The 25,100-nt window shown below is 43.0% G+C and overlaps 2 protein-coding genes across 2 annotated transcripts in view; one reads left to right on the forward strand and one right to left on the reverse strand.

The window, feature by feature from the left end:
* The window catches only part of uevld (UEV and lactate/malate dehyrogenase domains), an 82,326-nt gene that overhangs the window by 45,345 nt on the left and 11,881 nt on the right, over nucleotides 1–25,100 (forward strand). The window lies entirely within an intron of this gene.
* On the reverse strand, nucleotides 6,179–23,630 carry tmem86a (transmembrane protein 86A). Its single transcript, XM_052060134.1, has 3 exons — nucleotides 23,462–23,630; nucleotides 15,339–15,603; nucleotides 6,179–11,260 (listed from the first exon to the last, which is right to left on the reverse strand). The coding sequence occupies exons 1-3, from the start codon at nucleotides 23,480–23,482 to the stop codon at nucleotides 10,833–10,835; spliced, it is 714 nt and encodes a 237-aa protein (XP_051916094.1). The 5' UTR covers nucleotides 23,483–23,630; the 3' UTR covers nucleotides 6,179–10,832.

Below are 25,100 nucleotides of genomic sequence, written 5' to 3' on the forward strand. Positions count from 1 at the left end.
TCAATGAAAGACTGATGACATGGCGCATTCCCCTGGCAAAGGGACGCTTCGGCACACTCATCAGTGCCTATGCACCAACTCTGAATGCCGAGCACAATATAAAGGAGGATTTCTACAGAGCTCTGGACACCATCCTGCAGCAAACACCGGCTACGGACAAGCTCATAGTCATGGGAGATTTCAATGCTAGGGTGGGCACGGAACACCTGGTATGGAGCAAAGTTATTGGCCAGCACGGAGTGGGAAAAATGAACAACAACGGCCTTCGGCTCCTCTCCCTCTGTGCAGAACATCAGTTGGTCATCACTAACACCATTTTCCAAATGAAGAACAGGTTTAAGACCACCTGGCAGCACCCCCGCTCCAAACACTGGCATCTCCTGGACTATGTGATTGTCCGTCAAAAGGACATACGGGATGTCCTCATCACCCGTGTCATGCGCGGAGCTGAGTGTTGGACTGACCATCTCGTGGTCAGATCCAAACTCCTCATGAGCATTCAACCCCCTCATCCAAGGACAGCTCCCAACAAAAGGCTCAACTGTGCAGCATTGAACAACCCCAACACCAGAGCCAACCTCCGGCGACTCCTTGCTGAAAACCTGAGGAATCAGGTGACTGGCCAGCTCTGCACCAGGCTATCCAGAGCACAGCTTCAGAGGTGCTTGGCCAGTCAAGGAGGCGCCACCAGGATTGGTTTGACTGCAACTAAACCGAGATACATACACTTCTGAAAGCAAAGCATGAGGCCCATAAAGCTCTCCTGTCCTGCCCTACATCTCTCACCCGTAAAGCCACCTTTTCTGCAGTTAGAACAGTGACCCAGCGAGCACTCCGTATCATGGAGGACACCTGGTGGGTGCAGAAGGCAAATGAGATCTAAAACCTGGCAGACTGTAATAACACCCAGGGCTTCTACAATGCCATCAAAGCACTGTATGGTCCCAAGAAGCGGGCAATTGCTCCAGTCCAATCAGCTGATGGCTCTGCACTCCTCAAGGACCACCATGAGATCCTTGCCCGTTGGGCAAACAACTTTGAAAATCTTCTCAACCATACCAACCCTGTCAACCCACACATTCTGGACAATCTTCCAGACCTGCCAACAATCATGAGCCTCGACACCTCACCATCCTATTCTGAAACCCAGCAAGCCATTGCGGGTCTAAAGAACAACAAAAGCGCCGGTCCTGATGGCATCCCTGCAGAGGTTTTCAAACACGGAGGTTATCTCCTCACGCGCCGACTGCGCCTCCTGATTCAAAACATCTGGGAACATGGGACCGTCCCGCAGGATTGGAAGGATGCTAACATTGTTGTTATTTATAAGCAGAAAGGGGACAGAGCAGCCTGTGGGAATAGCCGAGGAATCTCTCTCCTCTCCGCCGCAGGAAAGATCTTGGCCAAAATCATGCTCAGCAGGCTGGTCAAGCACATCTCAGAAAGTGTGCTTTCAGAAACTCAGTGTGGCTACCGTAAGACTAGATCCACCATTGAGATGATCTTTGTTTTAAGATAAGATACGATATCCTTTATTCGTCCCACAATGGGGAAATTTACAGCCTCCAGCAGCAAGAATGTATGTAGAAAGGAGAAAGAGAAAAAAACCAAACATCTTTCAATTAAATACAATATGAACACAAATGGATAAAAAATATTATTAAAGACATTAAAGACATTCATCTTCCGAGCCGCTTGATCCTCACTAGGGTCGCGGGGGGTGCTGGAGCCCATCCCAGCCGTCTTCGGGCAGTAGGCGGGGGACACCCTGAATCGGTTGCCAACCAATCGCAGGGCACACAGAGACGAACAACCATCCACGCTCACACTCACACCTAGGGACAATTTAGAGTGTTCAATCAGCCTGCCACGCATGTTTTTGGAATGTGGGAGGAAACCGGAGCACCCGGAGAAAACCCACGCAGGCCCGGGGAGAACATGCAAACTCCACACAGGGAGGCCGGAGCTGGAATCGAACCCGGTACCTCTGCACTGTGAAGCCGACGTGCTAACCACTGGACTACCGGGCCGCCCACATTAAAGACATATTAAAGATTATTTAAGACAGCTAATGGAGAAAAGCAGAGCTGGGGGGAAAAAGCGACGCCTCAAGGACTACAGTAGGGACCTCCTAAAGCGAGCCGTCAACCCCCCACGCAGCTTGAAATACTTGCACTCAACAGACCAACCTGGCAGATCACTTGTGCCACTGCAATCTCTCAAATTCACCAAATTAAGCAAGCCAGACGAACCGAGAAACGCATTCAACGACATCAGCGTGCAGCTGATACCCCCCTGGTATCCGCTTTCCCTAGCTCCATCTGTGGTCGAGTCTGTGGCTCAAGGATCGGTCTCTATGCCCACGAGAAGTGGCACCAGCGACAGAGTCGCTGACCCCCCCCCCCCCCCCCCACCCAACCCATCCTCCCCTCCCTTGGAGCAAGTGTCATCATCAGACATGATGGACAGCTAATAGTATATAGTGTGTGTGTGTGTGTGTGTGTGTGTGTGTGTGTGTGTGTGTGTGTGTGTGTGTGTGTGTGTGTGTGTGTGTGTGTGTGTGTGTGTGTGTGTGTGTGTGATTTTGACAGCAAATGTATTTCATAAATCCTGGACAAAAAAATCATAAACTCTATTACAGAGACCCTCCGAAGATGGATTCCTCTGTGTTGGGCATGTTAACAAGCCAGCCTGTAACAGTGAAGGCTGGCCACACTGCCACTATTAAGATCCCTTTCAAAAGGAAGCCACCTCTCAAGGTTACATGGTAGAAGGAGGGTGGGTTGTGGAGGATGAGAGGTTGCAAGTAGACAGCGGAAAAGCACCGGATTGGTGATCAACAGGTGGGTGGCAGTAACATGCATATTGAAGGACTTTCATGCCCTGCCAACCACTGTAAAACTCTTCCAACATACACTACCTCTCCTCACCAAAAAGTTAAGGATATTTGGCTTTTGCGATGAATATAAAAAGCACTACCGTGAACCTACTCTTCATTATTTGCTCCAAATTCACCTCAAGGTTCGAAATGTTGATTTCATTCTTTAAGTCTACTCAGAACATCCGGGCACGGACTTCCAGGTTCAGGTGTCCAATATCACCAAGGTCACTATGACAGTGAGCTGGTCACCACCAATCCATGACAGGGGGAAAAGAGGAAAAGAAGGGCAGCAATACGTGGCTTCAGGTTAATAAAAAGTTGACCACGGGCAAGTCTTTTAACCTTTTTTTTAACGTCCATTTTCAACACAAGTATAAGCCATAAGATAGCAGTTGTGGTCAAAATGCTAATTTCTGCATGAGGCAGGCCAGCTGCAGTGCAACAAGTGGGAACTGTGTCCCTCCATTTTAAATAAATAACCAAATAAATGCTTATGATGTGAGGTTTGGTGCAACAGAGCAGGCCTGTCTTACTTTTCTGACTCTCAGCTCCAGCCCAAAGTTAGCTAGAAGACGCTAGGAAAATTGGGTGGATTCATGGGAGTTATAGTTATGTTTTGGTTTTGTTGTTGTTGTTGTTGTTGCTTTTGTTGTGACCGAATGAAGCATTGGTAGGAGTGAGGCTGTTGCCATATTGTATTGTGTGAGGCCACTGTGGGGGCTCAGCAAAAAGCACTTTTTCTTCCTGGTGGGGCCACTTGTCACATTTGTTTTAATAGCTGTCACAATTCTTAATCGAGTGAAGATTTCAAGTTATATTTCAACAGGATGCCCAAACATAAAAAAATGCACAAATGTTGTGAGTATCTCTTCACCCAAACACGTGCATCTCCTCGATTGTTCAGTCGCAATTTGCAGGACGACAGTCTGACACTGGCAATGCTATAAACGGACGCTAGAGGTCAGTCTCTTACTCTTTTAAAAACGCAACTGTCCACATGGCTTCCAGGTTCAGGTGTCCAATGTCACCAAGGTGTGCATGCAGTCCAACATGTCCAGACCAGTACAGTTAAGAGGAGGGGAATAAATTGCAAAATTGTCAAAGAAAAAAAAACAATCCGAAATAATAATGAGTTAGTATTTTAAGAGCCAAAATCTAGAACTAAAGGGCTAAGGTAGGATACTATTGGCGTGGTGAAACAAAACACCGGTGTGAAGAAATCAGTCTTAATCCAAGATTTTAATATTTCTACAGAGGTAGCAGCTTTAATTCCCAAGGGTAGAACATTCCAGAGTACTGGAGCCCAAATATAGAATACTTGGACCTGCTCATTTTCTTGTGGCTCTGAGTCACCTGAAAAGCAGCATGTTGTAGGTTTCAGATGCAAAAGGTACTTAGTCAGCAAGACGGGAAGGTGCTAATCCATGTAATATTTTAAGTAAAATTTGATTTCATGTGGACCGTGACCCAGCGCAAGTTGACCCAGTATAGGGTTCATTTGATCAAACTCTTTACCCAGTCAAAGGTCTTGCTGCAGCAATTTGTATCAATAACAGGCCTTTGAAAGTAGACATGCCACGACCAGAAACTAGAAATTTACAATAGTCGAGCTGAAAAATAACAAAGGCGTGGACTGTCATCTCTGCATCACTCGTGGATAGAATAGGTCTTATCCTAGCAATGTTTGCAACCATTTTCAAAAAGCAAGTTCAATGCTTTTGGCACAACTTACTGCCTAACAAGGAAGTGGACGGCAAAAAACAGGCGTCTGCACAATTAATGGATTTCCAAGGACGTCCACTTCAAGCTTTCTGAGACTCTTCAGCTGCTGCCGATGACATGATAATTTCAGTTGCCGCTTGACTCTGGCAATGTTCTGTTTGAAGCTCTGCATTGGTGAGGTAGAGTGGATCAATTGTTAGGTGTTATCTTGGTCGCATGATGTCCAAATGTGAACAGCATGATGAAGAGGACTCTTTCAATGCCTATTCCAATTGAAGTAGGTCATGTATGGGTTGATTCATGAATAAACAGTTGTGTTCAGCTACTTGTGAGAGAACAGCAAATTGTACCTATCACAAACCTTTTGTGAGGAGTGGATCTAGTGCCTTAAGGAATTAATGGAATCGTTCTCGGACACGCGAGTAATGGAAACTGCAAAATGTTTTGTGGCACTGACAGGAGTGTGTGACAGCTTCTGTTAGGTCAGCCCAGTCCTGACAGCTGAGGTGCATGACACTGTGTGTGTGAGGTGTGCTCGAGTGTGTTCTGGTTACCAGTTTCCATTAAGTCCGAGGGGAGCTGAAACTGATCTCAGGACATCGCCGTGCTGGCTCACACAAATGCGGAGTCAATAGACGCAAGTGTCAGGTTGCCAAGTTCCAATCAATTGAGCGCCAAGTGGCTGATGTCATTGCTTCCTTTACTCCTGACTTAAGTGACAATAAACTGGAAGTGGGGTACATGCTAGAACAGCCAATCTCACAGAACGTAATTGAAAACAAAGGCCGCTGCTCCAAAGTGGTGCAGCATTTCTGATTAGTTTGCATTGCTTGAGTGCACCGCGTTCAAGTGACTCAATTGCATGCCATCCTTTTGAACACAGAGAAAAAGTGCAGAAAATTCCAAAAGGCTCAACTAGTACTGAGTGTGACCGTGTCTTATATTTCACAGTAAGTTCTTCCGTACCTGCACATGCAGTAAGTAGCCCGCATGCCGGTTTACCCATCACGGGACATTGTGAATTCTGAGGAATACTGTAAAAGTGAGTTCATATCTTGTAGGGGCTATCTCAGAGTCTGTGATTGAATTTTTTTATGCAGTTTGTATAGCAAACTAATGAAGCGCAGCAGTTTTATACAGCCAAGTCAATGGCTGATGATTTCCCTTCATGGATTTGAGGTTTTCTGCTGACGTTTTTCAAAAGGGCTAGTGCACAGACTCTTCTTTTTAGCAGAAGAAAGGAGCTCTTTGATGGGACGAACTTGGCAGTGAATGAATGACAGACATTTGCAGAAAAAAGGCCAGTTTTGTGTGTATTGAAAAAGCAAAAAGCGAGGGAAAAATCAAAGGGGAGATTCATCGCAGTCTGGGGGGGCCTTCCACAGGGTTCCCCACCACAGCCAGACAACAAAATGTAGCAATCACTGTAACAGATCAGTGTGTGCAGTTCCTTCCACCATAACTACACTAAAAGCTGCTGGAGACCTGTTGACATAATAAACAGTTATAAATATGAGCTGACATTTTGGATTCTGACACTTTACCGCTGATAGTATGAAACACTAAGAAAGAGACTTTTTTTTTAAGTTGCATTGCAATTGCATTTATTCCTCCAATAGATATTCACATTCATCGCAGTTTCACTACAGCAAAGGAACTATTTTGTCTATACAGTCTTGAAAGAAATAACAAATCACAAGTGAAAACCAAGGACAATAAGGGATAATAGACAGTATCATAGCGTAGAAATGCAAGGACATTATTTTTCCATTAAATAAAGTTAAATTATACATGGCCGTCTAAAGTGGGAAAAAGCATGCTTTCAGAAGAAGAGAACACTGATGGGTTGGAGAAACACTTTCAAAACAAAAATGCCTTGGTCTAAAAATCCTCACTTCCACATTGCTTTCTTGTGCTTCAACAATCGGTAAAACATTATTTTCCTTTTCATGTCGTTGCTACAAGGGTTACATCATAATAGCAGCACAAACTGTGGATTTGTCTTAAGTGCATCGTTTTTACATCAAGTGAAGCCGACTGAGTTTTTAGTGAAAGTGAATTGATATCGTCTGGCAAGAAATGACACAAGAAAGTAGAACCTTTTCTTGTTAAAGTCGCCCAGTCTTCAACAATTTTGACAAAATACACTTTTGACTTTACTCAAACTTTAAAAAGTGATTCTACTAGCCTCTCGCATAGCTACTTAAACAATGGATATGCATTAATTGCCTTTTTTTTTCATTTGTGTCAAATATAAATACAATAAAATATCTTAAGCTCAAAGTGTTCAACAAGTACATGTGGCCAGCATCATCATTTTTGTTTGAACCTCACCGCAAGTTTTACCTTCAAAGGGATGTTGGAAAAGCGATGTTGGAAGTCTGTCAGTCTTACAATGAAAAACCAAAACAAAATAACACACAAACACAAGGTCTGCACTTCATCATTGAAGATGAGTGTTGACAGTGTGGATTCATTTCAGCCAACATTGTCATGCGCGTGTGGAAGACACAGAGTGATGTTCTGAAGGTCAGTGTGGTCAAGAGACGGAAGATGCAAGGGTCGCAAAATGAAAAACACAGGCGAGAAACAGCAAAGTGCACGTTGAAACCTCGACCTCTGCACTACACTAGCTACTGGCTCTGCATCGTTATGACAGTTGTGCACAGACCCAAAAGGCCTCCTGCGTCTCTCACGGGTTATTTTTGTCCGCTTGCACAAAGCTCAAACTAGTCAGAGCAGTGACAGCCTGAGGTGAAGCGGCCTTCCTAACTGTCTAACAGGCTGATGGACAGGGAGTATTCCACCACATTTAATTCCAGCGAGCTGATCATCAGTCGACGTCAACTTCCTTCCCATTTGGAAAGGCAGCAGGACACTAGCAGCACAGGAAAACGTCATCATAGAGGTGGAGCGGTTTGCTTTGGTTAATTGTGTCCAAGACTAATCCAAATGGCACTTTGGTAGGAATCAATAACTTGCAGCTTTATGATTCGATCCACGGACGAGCAATTTCACCGCACACGACTTTACGAGAGCGTGGGGTTGCCGAAACAAAAATAACTAATGACTGTTCATCTTGTCTTACGCATTGAAGCCAAGAGGATGGGAGAAGACGAATCCTCATGCCTTTTTTTTGACAAGGGGCAAAAGGGCCGCTTACATAAATTGCCCACAGACGAGTAAGAGCGCTTGACTCAATCTTCTTATTCCCGACATGGTTCGATCGCAGCTCAAGACTAAACAAGGAGAAAAACGCATGGATGAGCAAGAATTCCAAGTGGGACTCAGCCACAATGCTGGGTGGACAGATTAAAAAGTCATGGCCACGCTGATGAAACTGACTGACAAAGCGATTACCGGCAACCATGCTGACAGGCCAAAAGCAGATTGAGGAACTATCCAGCGAAACAACAGCCACAAATATAGTCTTGACTTAGTTTTCCACTCCTGTTGATGTCAGAAAAAGTGAAAAACAAGCAAAGTCATCACTATGCTCTCGCTGCAGATTCCTTCTGGTGGAATGGAAACAAGTGTGTGTAAACATTTCTTGCCCGTGTGTGGGTGATTAAGTCTATGGGTCATTGACCAAGAAGAAACCCCAAATCCAGGTCAGATTTTTTTCCTATTCCAGTTTGTTTTGTATGTTACAGTACATATCAGTTCGCTATCAAACGGACTAAACATAGTCAGTGTAAATTTGCACGGACAGTGATTCTCTTTTTATAAAACATTACATCATTAGTGTTATTAATCATAATGTATGAGATCTGAGGAGGCATTTGCAACAAATATAGCGGAAACTCCTAAGTTGAATGCCTCTGAAGGGATACAATTTGGAATGGCGCCCATAAACACGCTGCTTCGCTGCCACAAAAGTTTAAAACCACTGTCATCATGCATAACGTCAAGAGAGACATTACGGTATCATGTGAGGCCGCGTTTTGATTTATTTATTTTGCAGGGAGGCGGGGGGGGGGGGGTGTAGCAATGATTTCAAGATGGGTCAGTCTCAGTAAGATGTGTTGAAAGAGGCACATACACGCCTTCTATGCTTTTCACTCAATGAGTGGTTTGGTTCTTGTTGTATGTATGGCCCGTATTCTCTTGAAATCTTCAAATACTGAATGGTGAGACCTTTGGAGGTTGGCAGGGATGTCACTCACGGTTGTCTTTGGACGTTTCTTCACAGCTCCCACAAGCTTTCCTTTGGCAGACCTGTTCGATGTCTGTTGCTCAGTACACCGGTAATTTTGTTATTCAAATCGTTGTATTGGCAATGCCCAGTGTTTGCGCAATAGCTTTGATCTACTTTTTCCCTCTTCTGTCAGCTTCAAAACGGTTTGCTTTTTTTTCGTAGAAACCTCTCTGGTCCCCACGTTTGCTTAACAGCAAATGCAGTTTTCATAGGTGAAACCCAAAAGCCAAAAACATGCACAACACTAATGTTTAAGCAATCAATCTTGAAGGCAACGCATGAGCAACTCGAAACACCAATCAGTCACACAATTTTACTCACTTGAAAAGTGTGGGGCTTCAAACAGAAGACTCTCTTTCCTGAGTTGTTTGCCATCTACTTGTAAATACGATGAAATAAATATGGAATTCTGAACTATTGGTTCTTACTCATCTTTTGATCTGAAACATGAAAGTCTTCAGTGTATAACAGAAACAAAGGAATTCAACTTGCCGTTCTAATACATTTGGAGGAAATATTATTTTATCTTCCTTGGCCTTAGTTTTGGGGAAATAGGTCACAGCATTGTTTTTGTTTATTTGTGCAACCTATACGAATCAGCTCCGTAGATTCGTAGCATCAAAGCGGAAAATTTCCTCCTAGCATGACAAGACTGGTGCCTTTTTGGTTGAAGAAAAGGCCTCTGAGATTCCAGATACAGTAGATTAAGAAAACACTTTCATTGTATTCAACGTGACACAACTGCAGGCCATTAAAATAACTTTCCTTTCATAATGCACAACGCCAACATTTACAGCTCAGTGTTGCCTGTATCATACCTTTCGGAGGAGAGCTGGAGTGAATCTCAGATCAAGTTGGCGTAAAACGGACTCCACCTTAGACAGGTCATACGACTTATGACGATGACAACCATACACAAAATTATCACTGAGCTTAACCTGCTCAACAAAGGAACGCCACACAAAAGGGGATTGAGTCAAGAATCCTAATACGGCAAGACTGGGTGTGTTGCTGAGTTTTATAAGGGGAACGAAATGCAAAAATGAACAAGAGTAAGTGGTATGTGTCCCAACTAGTCTAAGCAATGTATTCTGATCAATATTGCATTACTTTACAAGGCTCACCTATTTTCTGGATGTGGTCAAGTGACATTCACAATGCAAGCCTGAGGACAGTTGTGACGTCAATTTCAGTCGACAGCAGTGGGCGTTATAATGTGAAAATGGCAGCCCCTTGAAGCGGATGAAAACAGATGGATTTATCTGTTGAAGTTAATTAGGCTAGTTACAGGGTACATACAAAATATTCTTGCTAAGATAATTATTACCCTTAAAAAAAATAGCACCTTCAAATCCGTTAAAGATGAATCAGATAAAGTTTGGAATCCAATATGGGCGAGTCAGTAGGATATCCCTTTTTTAGACAGCTACAGCTACATCACAGTTGCCTTTGATCCGGGGATCACTTTGATCTGGTTACACAGATGTGGCAAAGTTACACAAAACTTACTGAGAAATTATAAAGTGTCATAAATATTGAATTGCATTTCTGGACCAAGTTAAGTTGATGTTTAAGTGTCTTGAGTCTGGAGATGATGTATTGCTAAAGTATAGGTGAGGTATAGGACCTGAATAAAATAAATCCAGGACCTGACCCCCCCGCCCCCCCCCCCCCAACACATTCCTTAAAGGTCCCCAATGGCATGCTCCACTGAAACCAAATAAAATAGAACTAATGCTTGATCAGGTATGTTACCTATACCGTGCACATATCCACGGTCATCAGTTAGCAGGAGGCATTCCATTCAGGAATCAGAAGAAGCAGACTGCGGTTGGGAGTGGATGAAGGTAATACTACCACAGCATCATAGTGAGGAAGAGGTGTGAGACTATCAGACGAGACTGTGGGGTCCAGTTGCCATGGCAACAATGGAGCTGAGGGCTGAGGCCAGGTGATGTAGTCGTGAAATGTGTGTCCACGATCACGCGGGGAGCAGCTACCATCTTGCTGTCACATAGACAGAGAGGCCCCTCATATTCTCTTTCGCGCAACCTCCACATCCTGGCATTCCACGGCTGACAGAGCAATCAGCATCTGGGCAGCGTAGTAGGTCGCCATGATGATAGCACGCGAGTGGGGCACGGGAAAACAGAACTTGTTGACGGCTATCGTGAGGTCAGACACCATGAACAGGACAGCGCCTAGACAGGCTGACAGTTTGGTCCAGGTCCACAGGTCATTGGCTAACTGCAAGCCCGCAATGGCCCTCCAGCCCATGAAGCCAATCAGAGCGATGTAGACAGCCACCAAGTAGGTAAAAGGGCCTGACAGGTAAGGGTAGAGAAGCATGTAGCTCACACTGGACACAGCTGTGATCACCAGGCCTGCGCGCACATTGATGGGCTTCATTCCAAAGGCAGATGAGTAGAGGATGTGGGTGATGGCAAACATCAGCAGACCTGTGAAATAATCAAAACATCAGTCTTAATGTAAACCTACAGAACTAGCCAACAAAGTACGGGAATAGCTGGAGTGCACTGCATTATACAATATATATATATATATATATACGGAATTAAATCTGTCCATCGCACGTAACATTCATTCATTCATTTTCCGAACTGCTTTATCCTCATTAGGGTATGTGGGGTGCTGGAGCCTATCAGAGCTGTCTTCGGGCAGTAGGCGAACCGGTTGCCAGCCAATCGCAGGGCACACAGTGACAAACAACAGCACACTCGGTCCCCTGGGAGAGGCTAACACCAATTGCTGCAGCGTGCTGAAATGACCAAGACATTGGAAGGAGTATTTTCATCAATAAAATAACATGACTCCTTCTTGTGACTGGCTCTATTTCAGGCCTAAGATCCTTCAGAAGATTGCATTATTATGGGTAGATATTATGCGACAAATGTTGCTTCTGACATTTCAAATAAAATGATTACGGCAGACGAAAAGATTGGTTTTCCTTATTGCCTAATTTTGCGATGTTTCTCCCGTTCGTCAAAGCAACCACTGTCGTCATGGACAACATTACCAATTTGCACATGCCTTTAAGATGCTGTATTTCAAGATGCAAAATGAAACTTAGCAATTTGTCTTAGGTTTGACAAATCACATTGCCTGGGTAAATTATTTATTTACTCCATTTATACTCCATTTACTCCTCCCAGATTACACCGTTCAATTGCGTAAATTTCTTTCCCAGCATAATCACGGATGCACCTGGTTCGAAGATCAGCTTCCACATAAGGTCACAAACTAACCTTTACTCAGGCCCTTGGTGTTCTCACAATAAATCTATATGTGTTGAGTCTTTAGGTAAACGATGAAGTCTCAATGTTGGGCTGAATCTTTACATAATCTATAAAGTCTTAACGTTCAATGCTATGGACATCTAGCAGACAAATAAGCAAGACTGCACATGACATTTGGCCTATAAATTATACAGACCAAATTTCAGGTTGTATAGACCAGTATGCCATGGGAAGTATGGCTATGTTTTGCTGTCTGCAGCATAAACTCCCAACTTTAATCTTACCCTCTCTCAATTTGCAGCCTGGAACAATGAAATTGGCTTCCAGTAACTATTTGTTTCCTTATGATGCTAATGTCCATTGAGCCAGAGTATAAACATATAATTAAACTCCAAAGGCATGCACTAAGCCCCATCATTCAAGTGGTAAGTGGTTCCGTTTTAGGAATAGTGGTGGTTGCATCATTTACGTAAATATCAAGTGAAATACCAGATGACGGTGTGAGTGGGATTGGATTTTTCTTTTGAGACTTTTATTAAAGGACTCACAAAAGTGTGCCCTTCTGTAGGGTCTACTTCTATTTTAAATTGATTTCACCCATATTTTATATATCTTATCCTGTTCAAAGGCGCTTCCTTTTCTTCCATTTCCAGCCCTGTTTTCAAACAGAAGTGACAATTCTCTGTTGACCCTTCAACAGAACCCTTGTGTTTAGGTCCAACACCGATTAAAGAGTGCTAAAGGGCACAGGCTTGTTTGCTTTCACATCAATGAAAATGGAAAAATCAAGCAAAAAACACTGCTCGGTGAAAATACCGCCTCGGGCAACAAAGGCACTGGTACTGTGCATTCCCAGGCTGTCACAATAACTTTTAGAGCTCTATTTCCCTCGACAGAGGATGTGCGCTCGGCATGAAAACTAGTCAAACTTGATTTTTGTGCCGGGGCAATCTAATTTACCGTGTTTGGGAATTGGGCAGACCATGCTGCGCCATGATTGGCGTTCCAGCAGATAAGGGGCCTTTTCTTTTCCACAGCCTCAGAGCGCCTGCCTATTTGGTGACTGAAAGTAGACTAGACCTTAGACCAGCTCAGAGAAGGTCTATATTCTAGGCAACAGGACACGAACGATCGAGGTGGAAGGGAGTCTCCAAGTGGCCACTTCACATTGATCTGTGATCACCCTGGCCCATTTTACATGATCCACCCATAAAGGTCTACTTGCAGTTCCACTGAAACCTTCCGTTTTTTGTTGTTTTTGTCTTTTGTTTTGTCACATGGTGTTGTTACGTCTTGTGGACCTGATGTGGATTGTTTTCAGGATTTTTGGCCACGTCAAAGAAGAACAATCTGTGCTTGGTGGTTGCGCCTTCTCGGCAGCACACGTGTACCAGCACTGATTTTTTGATTGGGAGGAATGTCGGCCTCATCTGACTGTCGTTGCTGGACAGCCGGGGACTTGTGTTTTTTGCGCCTGAAATAGGCAGCATTTTTCACAGCCCCACTTTGTTCAGCGGAAAGGTCGATGCTGTTGGACTGTCTGCAGCTGGATGGATGCATGGCTTGAGGAGCCGACGATGATAAGAAAGGAGCGTCAGCGTAGGGTGCCGATGCATATTTGGAAATGGGAGTCGCGGCTTGGAATTGAAGCGGATTTACATGGGACAGGAGATGAGAGCCAATCTCTTTTTCGTTAATGGACGCTTCTTGTTTGCTTTCAAACTTAGCTTGTAGCAGACGTGTGCACATTTTCAGCATGACTTCATTGATACGCTGGTGAAAAGAATACTTTGATTCGCTCCTCTTTCATCTATAATTGCTTCAAACAACAAAGTGTATGTAGGAAAAGTGGTTAACGATTGCACGACTGTCTGTGTCTTATATGTTGTGTTGCATTATTTTGTCATTTTATGTTAACTGTTCCTTTGATGGTGGCATGGGCACCTGCAGCGGCTCCTCTTGTTGTCTTGTTGTCTGGTTGAGAGGGAGGAAATTTCATCTGTGCTGTATGTTGAACTCAAGGGGTGTTCACACGGCAAGATTTGGTTCGGTGCTACGTCGGGGCTGCCCCAGTAGAGTGTTCACACGTGAAAATTAGCTACGGCGTAGCCCCGGAAAACAGCTTACACCGGACCAAATTTGACGCACCTCAGGGAGGTGGTTTAAAAATTTGCTCCGGAGCAAATGCACCTTTACAAAGCAGCACCGATGTAAATTTGCACGTGTGAACGCAACTGGGTTAAATTTGCTCCAGAGCAAATGCTTGTGAAGAGTACGTACGGCGAGAATGCGTTGCTTCCGTGCTCTGTCGGACTTCCGTCATGTGTTTGTTAAATAACAACACAAAACTTGGCTGGTAACATCTTTCCTTTTGTAGGAGACTGGACTGTCTCGGAGTTGTTTGTGTAGTTTGTTCCTTTGTTGTGTGTTCACAACCTCACGCCCCCCATATAATTTATTTTGTGATTTCCTCTCTTGATTTTCTTTTTGGCGCATTACGTGTTTTCTTTTCTGAGTGTCACTGAAGTCATCATTGACTTACGTTTTCGGGGGCGGTCACTCTCGAGCAGAAGGCACGGAACGGAGACCGAGAAGGAGAAGGACGTGCCTGTCCAGTAGTCGCTTGAGGTGTGTATACGTTTTAAAAAGAACCAACACGACAGCTGATTTGTTTTCTGTCGTTTTGCTCCGCTGCTGAAACTGCCGTGTGAACCCAAGTGGCGCCGCACAGACGCTGTGCCGGTGCTGACACACTCAGCGGCTTTGTACGTGTGAACGCTCCTCACAATTTGCTGCAGTGCAAAATATACCGCAACAAAATACATCGGTGCAGCGCTCCGGAGCAAATGTGTGCCGTGTGAACACCCCTATAGAGTGCATTTGACAATAAAATTGTACTTGACTTGACTTCAGTGAGTCTAATTTTGCTTCCACAATGTCAAAGACTGCCCTGAATTAAAAGAGGATGGGGGGAGTTGCTTCGATTGGCCAGGAAACTCGTTAGTTGTGTTCACTTCCACTATACCGAAAACACCAAAAGAGATAAGACTCTACTGAAGCGCTCAGTTAGACCGCGCTTTGCACTAAACTTGTGTTGGGCACGAAAATAGGGCAATGAGAATACATCTCCAGTGACAACCCGATTCTTGCTATGATGACACTCAAGTAACGAACACAATTTCTGACCATTTCTGTTGGATTTCCCTGCTTTTTAAGATAAAATTACAACAATACATTGAAAACAGAATTGTCGGTTAAAGTTGGTTTAAGTTTTTCTCACCATGAACGAAGTAGCCTTGCTCCTGCCAGATGAGGAAAGCGTCACCCAGCGCAGAAAAGATAAGGCCGGCGAGGATCTTGCGGGCACTGGAGTGAGCCCCCAAGAAGCTGAAGCCATGCGCCAGCAGAAACACCCAGAGGCAGAAGATGGGCAGACATTTGATAAGTGCGCTAAACCAGGACGGACTTGAGGTTGGCAGCCAGAGGACGAAGTAAACACAGGTTGACTTGAAGAATGGCACCAACTTGGGGCCTTCACTCTTGACCTGAAAGCAGATTAAATATGGAGATTCACCATTAGAGTCTTAATGTGATGTTCTTGTGTCTCTGATTTTTATGATGTTCTTTGTCTCTATTATTTATTTATGTCCATCAAAATAATACAGGAAACAACGTCTAGACAACCGGTAGTTCAAAGGAGAGTACTTCTCATTATGTGCAAGAGTGGTTTGTGGTCAGACAAGAAAAGCCTGTCCTCCGTGTGGTCAATGCACATGATTGAGTACTAAAGAAAAAGACTGCACATCTGAACGTCTATGTCTATGGAATCGTATGACTCCCAATAACCTTCTCTCTTCCTCTTTTTGGACAAACCAGACATCTTGTTTTTTCTTTCCTCTCGTCTTCCCACTACTTCTCCTATACTTGAAGCTCGTGCCCTCGACTACCCCTGACTGGTCAAACAGTCCTGCTTGTTTCTGTTAAAATGTACGAGGCTCAAGTACATTGTGTTACACACCGGGAAAAAAAGAAATCAAAGCACTGTTTCCTAGCACCTCGAGAACCCACATCCACCCGCGGTTCGTCCAAAGGCAGAAAGCGATGGGTGGTCCGTGTCGATGAAGGTTGTTGATTTCAGTGTGAAAGTTGAGAAAGATGAGATGAGTGGGAAGAAAGGAGGAAAGGGGGCCATAGAGCAGGGGAAAAAATAGGAGATATTGCAAGACCAGCAACTTCAAGTCCCTCTCCCAAACCATGCAGTGGGAGCATTGTGTGACAAAGCAAAAGCGACACTTTACACTGCTCACAAAAGAATAAGTGGGGCAGAAGAGAGGAAGCAGGAGCATGCATGAGGAATGGCTACTCTGAAGTAGGAGAAATAGGATTTAGCAAATTGTCAAGTGATGTGGCTCAGAGTTTCGGAACAAAAGCCCCTTTCACGGTGCCCATTTGTGTCGCCTTTTTCACAGTTTTTTTTCCCAGACTTGCGGTAAGTTAAGACTTGAGTGTAAGTTACCAATGCGACATTGTGGGGTTGAACACTTAGACTGACAAAACACCACCAACGACTGGCAAAACACCACCAACCATGAGTGGGAAGTATCACACTCAAGATTCATCTCCTGCCACAGTTGTCACTGACCCAGAAACCGGCAAAATCATTATTTGGAAGACAGTGGTATCGACACTTACGAGCACCCCAATTTACGAGTAGGTGTCAGAACCTTCTAACTTTGTATTTCGGTGAGTTAAACACAAGTACGAAATGGAGAAAACTCACAGGGAGCACGGAAAAGACACACTGAACAAACCGTGTGGTCAACCGCCCTATAAATCACACAAACATTACTTTGTGTTTGTGACCTTCTGCCCAGCTGTTATTGGAAAAACATTTCATGTGTACAAAATACATCATTAGTCGATTAAGAATATTTTTCATTTTCAATAGAAATGCAAAGAACCACAAGAAAAAAGGAAATATGACAAGTGTTGGAGCTTGTGTGTGTGCGTGTGTGCGAGTGCGAGCGTGTGTGTGCAGTGGATGAAGTCCACCCAAACATGCACACACCAGGATTAGATTAAGACCTAGAAACAGGATATGGTATGCACAGTATTTTCTGATTTGCTTTACACTTAAAACTTGGAAATGTGCAGTAATCATCATAAAAAAAGTTGATAATACTTTCAAAAAGTGAAACTTGTGTAATGCAAACATCCATTCCATATAGACTGAGACATTTCAAGCGTTAATTCATCTAAATTTAGATGATTACGTACTGTATGAAAATGAATTTTAAAAAAAGAATTCACTCTCTCAGAAAATTAGAATATTGTGAATCTTGTATGCCAGACATGCATTTCAGATGTTGCTTTGTGGTCCAAAGTCATGTTCTCTGAAGAAAGCAAATTTTGCATTTCCTTTGGAAACCAGGGTCCCAGAGTCTGGATGTAAGCGAGAGGAGTCATAGAATCCACGTTGCTTGACGTCCAGGGTCAAATTTCCACAGTCAGTCATGAATTGGTGGCGCCATGTCATCTGCTAATGTTGGTCCTTTGTTGTTTTCCTGAAGTCCAAGATCAACGCAGCCAGACGGCTACCAGGAAATTTTAGAGCACTTCATGCTTCCTGCTTCTGATCAGTTTTACGGAGATGCAGATTTGATTTTCCAACAGGACTTGGTGCCTGCACACAGTGCCAAAGCTATCAGGACCTGGTGTAAGGAAGGACCATGGTATTCCTATTCTTGACTGACAAGCAACTCGCCTGACCTTAACCCTATCGAAAAAGGGGTGTTGTGAAGAGGAAGATGCGATACGCCAGACGCAGCAATGCAGAAGAGCAACATGGGCTCTCATAACACCTGAGCAGTGCCACACACTGATCGACTCCATGCCATGTCGCACTGCTGCAGGAATTCAGGCAAAAGGAGCAGGCCCCAATAAAGCATTGAGTGTTGTACATGTACATACTCTTCATGTTTATACTTTTCCGCTGGCCAACATTTCTCAAAGTCCTCTTTGTGTAGACTTAAGTATTAATCTAATTTTCTATTATTAGTTTTCAGATATAATCATCTAAATTAAAATTAATTTACACTTGAAATGCATCAGCCTCCGTGGAATGAATGTAAGCATTGCACAAGTTTCACTTTTGGAGTAGTATTACTGAACTAAGTCAACTTTTTCGTAATTTCTTGACGAGCACCTGTATGTATCGCCTCTCTCACCAACAATCAACAATGGGTTTGCACCCCAAAATATTCTAGAATGTAGGATTATATTGCTATAATATTAGCTTCGTTTTTTTTTGTGCTGAGTTTACGATATTTTAGTATATTATTTGAGATGTATGCCAATCCTAATTCGTCCTTCCCACGAGGACACGTCTGGTACTTTCTGGCAGGAGAGACTAACAACAGACATCAGCCGTGTGACGCTCATAGTAGTGTACTATACTAACATTTTTTGGCACGATTCAAATGTTCATGAATGAAAACTGTTCCTTATTAACAAGTAAAATGCTCGTAGTTTGAAAGACAAAGTGCAAAACGTCCGTCGCGAAAGTAGCTGCCTTAGTGATCTACAGATGGTAACTTGTTCATAGTAACATCACCAAAGACTCTAATCATGCATTTTGGTGCAAAGACAAGGAACGGTTAATGCTAACAAGGCCCTAAAAAAGTGTGCTTGTGTGTTTCTACTCCCATTGACGCACACAGCCAAATAAAACTTCAAATCTCGTACCAAGTCTACCGACTGAGTGGCCACCACTGCTTCTCGTCACCATAATGTCAATGCCCACACACAATAAAATACAATATATGCTGATTTATATAGCGCTTTCACAACAGCGGCAGCTGTAACAAAGCGCTTAACAAAACAGTTAACATAATAAACACAACACATAACATAAAACACGGACAGTCGTGCAGTCACACAAGCCACATAAAGTGGAATGCTCGGATAACAAATATACAAATGTGAACAAAAGTAATAAATACTTTGAAGGCACCTTAATTTTAGAGATTTTCCCCAACAATGAAAAGCTTTTGGGTCATTCTACAGGTTGCCTGTGTATCGTTGGCATATACACGTGCTAACCTAGCCAAAATACCCTGAGAAGGAAAATATTTTCCACTCTGGGAGCGTACACAATAAATGGCTTGGTTGACTTGCTGCGCAAAATAAAGGGTGCCTTAAGGCCATACCAGTGCCCCGGAGAATGCGACATTTCATCTGATATTGGAAAGGGCTATAACAGTTCAGGGACCACAAACTGGTGTACGGCGGGCCGGATGTGGCTCGGGGGGTCACCTTTTGAGTACCCCCGTTCTAGCACTACCTATACCTGAGCTAATTAACTGCACAAAGCAGTAATGGTTAACTTCTCAGAGATAACGGTCAAAATGCCCATCAAGAGTTTATTTATAGTCTTGGGAGCAAGCGACAGACACCAATGTCCTTCACACTTGTGTGCTATTGTGTGTACACATCAGCAGTTCTTGCATCCTTCCTCTGCCAGTCAGATCGGTTTTGACCTGTCCTTCCTCCTCCACAACACCATTGCTTTATTCCATCAACAAAACACACTTCCCTTACATCGGCGTGTACATTTTGGGAGCTCAAGGCGTCACCGACTGAATTGTTTATTCATTCATTCATTCATTCATTTTCCTAACCGCTTGATCCTCACTAGGGTCGCGGGGGGTGCTGGAGCCTATGCCAGCTGTCTCCGGGCAGTAGGCGGGGGACACCCTGAATCGGTTGCCAGCCAATCGCAGGGCACACAGAGACGAACAACCATTCGCACTCACACTCACACCTAGGGACAATTTAGAGTGTTCAATCAACCTGCCATGCATATTTTTGGAATGTGGGAGGAAACCGGAGCACCCGGAGAAAACCCACGCAGGCCCGGGGAGAACATGCAAACTCCACACAGGGAGGCCGGAGCTGGAATCGAACCCGGTACCTCTGCACTGTGAAGCCGACGTGCTAACCACTGGACTACCTGGCCGCCCTGAATTGTTTAATGTCGTCAAAAAACAAATTTCCTCACTGATTTCTACATGTGGCACAATTTCAAAATATACAGCTAACAATCAAATGAGGTGGGTACAGTTGTCCTCTTAAGTTCAAATACACTGGCAGAATTGGGCAATTTGGAAAATTGGCAATCATTTTAGAAAATCAGAGTGAAAATGGACAAGCCCAATTTCTTTATTATGTTTTGTTTAATGACTGTGGTATTCTGAAATACCTTATCATGTGGCTCAAATTGCATCCTGTGAAACAATGAAATGTGTTTGGCCCGATCACTCATGTTTTCTCTTAAGAATGGCACACATCGGCCAGGTTGTGTCAATGTTAGAACACCGCTGTATACTTGACACCAACTTTTAACGAGGAAGAACACTATCTGAACTGAAGCAATGTTCTCTGCTTTTAAGTTGTAATTCAACTTGCAAATCAGACAGTCTTTCTTATGAACTACATATCCCCATGAGTCACAGTATAAGAAATACTGTAACGTCTGGCCCAATGATGCAGTGAGGAAATTGAGTAACACTGGTTTAATTTATGCTGTGTTATAAGGTTGTCTTCCTTTCTATTGTTTGTATCAGGTAAACCTACAAAACCGAACTGAGGCAGCACTGCATCAAGCATAAAAAGGCTCCATGCCTTGTAATAGAAACATGGAGAAGACCAACAGCGGCTCACGAAATAGACACAATGCTTCAAACCAAGTTATTACTGGGTCATTAATTGCATACATGGGCTAAGCGCCTTCCGTCTTTTTTTATTATTGCTTCAGTTTATTATCATCGATTATGCCACTCCACAGTTAAGTTAGAGCTCAGCATCATATTCAAATGTCGTTGAGAAATGTAACTGACTCTTCTCAGTCTGAGAGAGGCTTCAACTTTGTCCGCGGGAATAGGCGTCAAGAATTCAGTGTATGCAGTAGAAAATAATGACATCAATTTGGAGAAAAATAAAAGTCATAGCTACTGATAATAAAATCCTTATATTTCATATAGTTTGTCACTATTTTCCTCTTTACCAAACAAAAACTTCTCGTGGGATGACCAGTTCACAAAAAACTAACGAAACAAAAAAATGCAAAAGCATCAGGAATAAATGAGAACATCCTTGAGCCACAAAGAACACAAAATAATAAAAGCAAATAGTACAGCATTACATACACACAATGCATTTTCTATGAATACAATAACATTAGAGCATAGCAAGACAGGTTGTGGTACAGTAGACACAAAACGTGAATACGGTGTCCTGAAAAGGTGTCACACTCCATCGGATTCATGATATACAAGGCATGGTTGCCAGCTAATTTAAAAAATAAAACCCAGGCAACGCACTGAATGACATCCCTTAAGTAAGACATTCATTATTCAGTCTGACTCGTGTTGCTCACGTGTCAGAAACATGATACAGAGAAACAGAAACCACCTGTAAATGCCTGTATAAATAGAAATGTGTAACTTAAGCATGGCCTTGGCAGACAAATGGAACAGGGGTCATATCATAAAGTAATTCCCATGTAACATCACGTTGCTTCCTGATATAATATGTTAATTAAAAGTTGCTGACAATTTGAAATGCAGTTTTGGAAGCAAGCAAGACTGAGAAGAACATGCATGATTGTGAAGTATGCTTGGGTAATTCAAGCTATCATTCAAAGCTGAGTTATGTAGGACCATGTGGGATGGTGTCAAAGTCCTCGAGGGCCACTATTCTGCATGTTTTAAATGTTTCCCTCCTCCAACACACCTGGTTTAAATGATCGGGTCATCGGCAAGCTCTGTAGGTGTCTGATAACGATCCTGATTGGTTGAAATGGGTGAACTGCGGGGTTCCTTCTAAAACATGCAGGATAGTGGCCCTCGAGGCTCAGAGTTTGACACCTGTGGATCATAAGCCATCACAATATGGCTAACTTGTTAGGTGGCACAAAATTTTGAAGTCAACAGTATTTTTAACATGGTATTAGTCGGGGTCTGTCTCTGCTGCAGACACTATCAGAAACACTTACTTACAGGTACATTTACAACTTAAATTCTAGTGATTGTTTCATGAAACTGCATTCAGTTACTCCCAATTCTGCACTATTTATCTTGGCTGTAGTGCTTCCAGAAACGGGACTGCTCCGAGGCGGTGTGTTACATTATGCTTCGTATAGTTTGATGGTTTCTATAACTGCAACCCGATACTGGCGGTATTAAGAGGTGGATTAAGTTAAGTTCCCACTGGAGGCCAAGGTACCAAATGCATGGCCAACAACCGCTTGTATACCTATTTTACGTTTTTAAAGAATGGTGCTTTGTAAATACAGAATGTTGTGGTAAGTGATTGCCAGTACTTTTTACTCTTGTGCCGTCTTGACATAAAGCGTTGTCCTTAGGTGAACTTGAGCCGGTGCCTCTATTTCAGGCAGCGCATAACTCTATTTTCCATCTCATTGAAATCCTGGGGCTATGGCTGGGTCTAAATTAATTTAACAAATTCACACTGCCTGGGCAGCATCACCATCGCTATGGGAACAAGTCTGCCTGGCACGCATTCCTTCACACAGGCTGCCCTCACCAGTAATCACAGGCTTCACATGAGGGTTTACTTGCAAGGGGCCAAGTTACGACACACCATCCATCCAATAAAGGACCCTGCAAAGGAACTACAGCCTTCCATATCGCTGCTCAGTTGGCGATGTTGAGGACAAGTTGAATTGAATTGGGTAAAATGATCATCTTCCCTCACTTGGGGCAATATGTTAAGGGATTAGGACGCTTCGGCTACACTATAGAAAACAATGCTCACTAGTCCGTACAGCTGTGGCATTATTACACCTAAAAGCATAGTTACGTATGGCACAAACGTCATAGGAAGCGCAAAAAGAAAACACGCCCACAAACACAGACACACACAAAAGGACGTCACGGGACTTTTTCCCTTTAGTTGGTGGCGGCCTTTGGATATTGGTAGAAATGTCTCCATTGTACACTTGCTGTTGGAACTTGCCAAACAGCGTTGACGCAAAGATCGTTTAAAACAACACCGATGTATGTCATCGTATGCAAAAGGGAAACGACGAGATACACAACCTGGTTGATGTGCTGGAAGAATATTATCGTAACGACTGTACCATAAACTGTTAATTACATTGTCCCCGAAAGAGAACACGTTGTAGCCTCCGACGGATCCATGTATGACATGCAGGGTGATGGCGCAAAAATACGTATGCTTTACCGGTGTCTCGACAATGACAACACATACAAGCGTTGATAAGCATGCAGCGATTTGTTACGGGGCGATTGTGCTAATCAAACTAGCAATCACCAACAACACCGATCTTTGTGTCAACGCTAGTTTGAACGTGGTACTCACCACAGTGACCGGGGAAACCATGTCGAGGACGTTGGTGGGGACGTTGTGTCGGGAGATTTTGGTTATGTCCTCTTGTTTATGTTCTTCAGCGAGAGAGATGCCGATTGTTTTTGTCCTCTCTCCCAGGGGCAGGCAGACATCCTAGGGAGGTGAGCGGCTTGTCTCTGTTGACCAATAGCAGGGGACGCTGTATCTGAGTAGGCGGGACAAATGTAAGTGACGCCTAAATGGGAAGGACCAATCTCATGTTTACATCTGGGAGCAGATGGCCTTTTATTTACAATTGACGCAGTACTTGAGCTTATTAGGTACATTCGTATGCAGTACTGTATCTATTGATGTCGTCATTATTGTGTCGTAAATATTACCCCGATATCAACGTGCTACTCTATTTAATTTGTGTCAATAAAAATTAAATTATAAAAACGGCAAATCTCAGTCTTCTAATCAACATAATATGATATGTCGAGGCTCTTATAACACATCAATACTTTAACACAGCGCAGTATGCCATGCATTTGCTGATATACATAAAAATGTACGTTAAAATGGAACATGTCATGAATGACACAGTTAGCATAATGTGTTGCATATACTTATGTTTTATTAGAATCTTGCATCTGCTAGTCAAATTGTTTCAGATGAGAGACTATTCAAAAATATGAAACTCGTCAAGTTGTACATGTATCAATATAGTATTAAATAAAATACACTTCATACGTTCAGCGGTACAGTACGACGTTTGAATGGGGAATAGCATAATAGTGCCACTAGAGGAAGACATTTAAAATCAACTTTGTTTCTTGGAAACTTTGACCATTGTGAGGATAAGAGAGTCAGATAATGGAGTTATGGATTTAAAAGCAGTTTGTCATTAAATAATTCAACCCTTTGCAAGGGTATAGGAAAATAAATTCATATAGGTGCAGCAATCTATTTTCTTTACCGGGGTAAACACACACTCACGCGTTCACAGTCAATAATAAATATATTCATCCTATTGTATCCATACATTAGATGAATCGCTTATCTTCCCAAATGAAATAAATAAATAAATAATTTTAAGAAGCTCAGTAGCTATCTTCATATAATTATCTATAGATTTCTTCGTTCTATTTCAAACCAATGCTATGGATTTATAAATTGAGTTGAATAAAAATAACAATAAGAAAAGTTGGTTTTGAAGCCAGTTTTTTTTTATTGATTTGTTTTTTGTTTGGCATTGAATAACAGTCTAAATGAAAGAAATTTATTTGCGAAATGCAGAAGTCAATATTTATAGTTTAAATGACATGTCCACAAAATTTACGAGAACGTCCAAAAGTCTAGAGATGGCCGACCTTGCAGGATATATTTTGCGAAGAATTTTGGGATTGATTGCTTTTACATGGTACCTGAAATGAAGTGAAATGAATACAATATGTGAGGCAAAATAGGTGAAGGCAGAAAACCAGGACAGGGGAATTCCAGGTACCGAGAATGGTGTATGCTTAATGTTAGAGCGCCCTCGAGTGGTAGAGACATGTCAATGCTATAGGCGGAAGTGCTTTTTAACTTGCTTAACTGTTCAACTGTTAATTCTAAGACCTCGTCCGTTTTTTAACACTGCACTTGTAATACTGAATTGTGAAAATACAAA

Source organism: Hippocampus zosterae, chromosome 3, assembly GCF_025434085.1.
Source record: "Hippocampus zosterae strain Florida chromosome 3, ASM2543408v3, whole genome shotgun sequence".
Taxonomy (NCBI): Eukaryota; Metazoa; Chordata; class Actinopteri; order Syngnathiformes; family Syngnathidae; genus Hippocampus; species Hippocampus zosterae.